The sequence below is a fragment of the Vigna unguiculata genome, chromosome 10 (assembly GCF_004118075.2).
Source record: "Vigna unguiculata cultivar IT97K-499-35 chromosome 10, ASM411807v1, whole genome shotgun sequence".
In the NCBI taxonomy this organism is placed as follows: Eukaryota; Viridiplantae; Streptophyta; class Magnoliopsida; order Fabales; family Fabaceae; genus Vigna; species Vigna unguiculata.
The window spans coordinates 39,982,283-39,986,119 of record NC_040288.1 but is presented as its reverse complement, the minus strand read 5'-3'; the positions used below and the strand labels follow the sequence as shown (position 1 = coordinate 39,986,119).

Below are 3,837 nucleotides of genomic sequence, written 5' to 3'. Positions count from 1 at the left end.
TGTATTGATAATACGGATTATGAGTATAGATATAAACAATATATGATAAATAATTTTGTTTTTGGAGGTAATGGCCAAATTTGTGTCGATTTTGATATAATAAATTGAGTATGGAATATGGTTGAAATACCTTATGTTTCGTATCATTAAAACATTTTTAATTTATTGATTAATGTAAATTTTTTTACATTAATCTTTTAGCTCTTAATTTATTAACTTGGTCTTAAAGGTATAAATTTTGTCATTTTTATTCTTTTTATAATTATTATTTGATACTTTTATTTAGTATTTATAACATTATAATTTTTTAATATTTGAAATTTAAAAAAGAATGTGTATTTTTTTATTATTAAATATTTGATAAAATATTTTCTTTGCGGTCATTTTCTTTTTATAAAAAGAAATATTTAATTAATATTTGAAAAATAAAAGAGCTATACGAGCATGCAATGTCATGGGACAATGATTTGATATGTACTTAATTGAGTCCACAATCTAATCCAAGCTTTCAATCGAAATCCAGGAACTAGAATCACACACCCTACTTTTTTTCATCAATTTTTTTACAGTGAGTTTCTACGTAAAACCCATTTTACATTTATCTATATTCAATAAATTCATATATTAAACTCCATCGTAAAATTTACCTTTTCTTCTGATTCGGAGGAAATGTTTTATCTGTTGAAATTTGTGTATCGCAACTGTTCGACAAAATGAATGAACGAAGGCTTTTTGTGTTGTTTATGCTTTTGACAATAGGGATTAATTTGTGCAGTTCTTTCACTTTCATGATCATTAGATGCTACAGTTAAGACATTCTGATTCATTTTTTTACTTAAATTTGTTGTGTTTTTGTCCTGATTTCTTTTGCCTTGCAACTGTTTGGTGAAATGTGTGGCTGAAACAGAAGTTTACTTTCTCTTCAGCGCGGCATACAAAGTCTTTATTTATCTTGTTTCCTTTGAATGTTTTAATGGTATTTGTTTGGGTAGGTTGGAATGGCGAGTGAGGATGATGCAGTGAAGAAGACAATGATAGTTGATGCTCGGGCAAGAAACATTAGTCACAATGTGAGGTGCACGGAGTGTGGGAGTCAATCCATTGAAGATTCTCAAGCAGACATTGCCATTTTGCTCAGGAAGGTGTTTTTCTATGCACTTTTACTTTCTCATATGGGTGTCGTTACTTAATTATGTCCTTAGTCCCAACTGAAACATGATTATGTTAGTTTGTTTATTTTGTGTTTCTTTCAACTACTTGTTTGGAACTTCAGATGGCTTCTAAACTTGGAATAATTAGGAGAAGGGACTGAGATGAATTGGGGCACGAGGGTGGAGTCAAATATCAGATTGTTGTTTTTTTACTTGCGACTTAAAAATTAACATCGAACACCCAAATTCCTTTTTTATGTAAATTCTAGAATGAGTTATCGAATATCAATGTATCCTTTGGATACATTATTTTTAATCAGCTTTCCCTTGTGGCAACAGTTCAACTTTAATGGAGTAATGCAGTGTTCTTTCCTGTTTATTTGTATAGTTTATTTTCTTTGATGCTTACTTTTGGCTTTCTGTCAATTAAATGGCCGTCAATTTTGAATCCTGCAACCCCACAGGAGGAAAAGAAAAAGAAAAGTCCCCTTTTCTGATTTAACTGGATACACGGTTTGTAAAGCTTCATTTACTTTGATTAGAGCCTTTTGTTTTTTTGTCTTGATGAAGCTACAAAAAATTGAACAGAATATGCCCAGCTTGTGATGGAATTTCGGGCGTGTGAAATAACTGATTTTCCTATGTTGGTAGAACATATATTTTAAGATTTTGAAGTTTCTTGCCTAGTTTTATGTCTGCTTTTGTTTCATTTCTACTCAGAATTTCTTTAAAATGAAAAAAACAGCCATGTCTGCTAGAAGTTTTTGAAAGTTAGCTTTGTTTCTATCAAGCAGAACTTAAGCACTTGTACTGTTTCTCAGTTAATTCGTGATGAAATTCGGGCTGGAAAGAGTGACAAGGAAATCTACAAAAAGCTTGAGGACGATTTTGGAGAGACTGTACTCTATACGCCCAAGTTTGATATGCAGACAGCAGCTTTGTGGTTATCACCTGTAAATTTTTTCTTTGGAGGACTGAAAGGGCTTGAGTTTTCCTTTTACTTTCATCTAGTTTAAATTTTGCTGATTCCGAAAATATGTTCTTTCAAATAGGTCCTAATTGCTGCAGCAGCTGCTGGAGGATGGGCTTACAAGAAGCATAAACAAAAGACTAATGTCCATATCATGGCTTTGGACCTTGTTAGAGGTGTTTCATTGACCCCAAAAGAGAAGGAGACAATGCTTGATATTCTCACGCCACCTCCTTCACAGGGAGCTAGAACACCCTTCTGGTGGAGGAGATGATAAGGTCAATGATCATGTTGACCATCCACTATTATGACTTTAGCCTTGTAGGCAATGGACTACGGAGATAGTCAACTTGAAGAAAACCTTTGACTTGGTACATGTTTGTGATTATAAGTAAGTTTCACTTTGATGTTAATCCACAACTTTTCAAGCCTGGTATTGTAATACCTCATTAGATAGAACCTAGTTTGAATCAATAAACAAACATAATTGGAATGTGTGTGTGAATAAATATCTATTTTAGAGATGATAGAATTTGTTTTATATCGATGAACATAATTGAAATGGGTGCCTGAAATAATTTCAACCACAGTTTTTTTTTGGAAGGAGTACACGGTGGGTGAAATTGATTATGAAATTAAAACAAACATGCCCCTAGTTTATTGTCAACACCCAAGCTTGGTACAAATATACATGTGGATTTCATTGCTTAATTTCCATATCAATCCATAAAGTCTTTATAATTCGAGTCTTGACATCCAGAATTTGTCATTATCATATATTTCTAAGTTTACAATATGATGTCCTTTCAAAAGATTTTCTCCACCCACTTGAATGAAGTTCTTTTGGTCATGGCCACAGGAAGTTTTACATCAACAAATAGTTTGTATAAAGTGATGAAAACGTACCAATTGACTTATTTTCGTGGTCTAAATATAGCATAGTCAGTTTTCATCATCTACTTTGACTTCAATTTTTGTGCCTTTTCTTTGCAACATTAGTTTTGGGTTGGTTCTATTGCAATACGTAGCCATTGAAACCAATGCCATATATCTTGGATGCATCGAAAGCTAAACAAGATAAAACAATTGGGTACACAACCAAAACAAAATAAAGCTACACCTATCAAAATTTCAAGTCAAAACGGTATTTTTATCTATGTATTAATCCGTTACCATTCTCACATAGAAAATAGCTGAAGAAACAAATTGTATGAAATGAAATGTGAGATTTGAATTTATTATCCCATCTTTTGCACTTAAATTTAAGACAATTGTTTTTTATTAAACTAGTTATATCAAAGTTATCAATTTTCAGTCAACCGAAATTTCCACACGGTTTCTTAATAACATGGACCATAATATGTCCATAGCAATCAATAAATAACCCCTTCAATCTGCCAACTAACACCAGATAATCCGAAAAAGTTCATTGTATTCTCTACGCTAACTACTCCTTAATGACGTGGTAGATATACATTGAGATTTGCAACCCCATTTGAGAACCTATAGCTTTTGGGGTCAGACATTTTGGACCCTTCTAGTAGCGAGAAGCTAGGATAGCAAACTGACACAAAGGTTTAAAAAAGTGGAATCAGTTCTGCACATGCTTCTTTCTTCTGCATTTTTTTATTGCAGAATTGCGTGAAAGATAATGAACACACCACAAGACACGAACCTTCTTGTCAGGAACTTGTAAAAATGATCATCGCTCCGACC

General features: G+C 32.7%; 1 protein-coding gene across 2 annotated transcripts; it reads left to right on the top strand.

Moving 5' to 3' along the window:
* Positions 1-461: 461 nt before the first annotated feature.
* LOC114166450 (cytochrome c-type biogenesis CcmH-like mitochondrial protein) lies at positions 462-2,650 on the top strand. 2 transcript variants are annotated; one of them, XM_028051185.1, is made up of 4 exons: positions 462-568; positions 993-1,142; positions 1,973-2,104; positions 2,204-2,650. In XM_028051185.1, the coding sequence occupies exons 2-4, from the start codon at positions 999-1,001 to the stop codon at positions 2,393-2,395; spliced, it is 468 nt and encodes a 155-aa protein (XP_027906986.1). In that variant the 5' UTR covers positions 462-568; positions 993-998; the 3' UTR covers positions 2,396-2,650. The 2 variants fall into 2 exon arrangements, with proteins under 2 accessions (XP_027906986.1, XP_027906987.1); XM_028051186.1 differs by lacking the exon at positions 462-568 and adding an exon at positions 682-807.
* Positions 2,651-3,837: the final 1,187 nt, after the last annotated feature.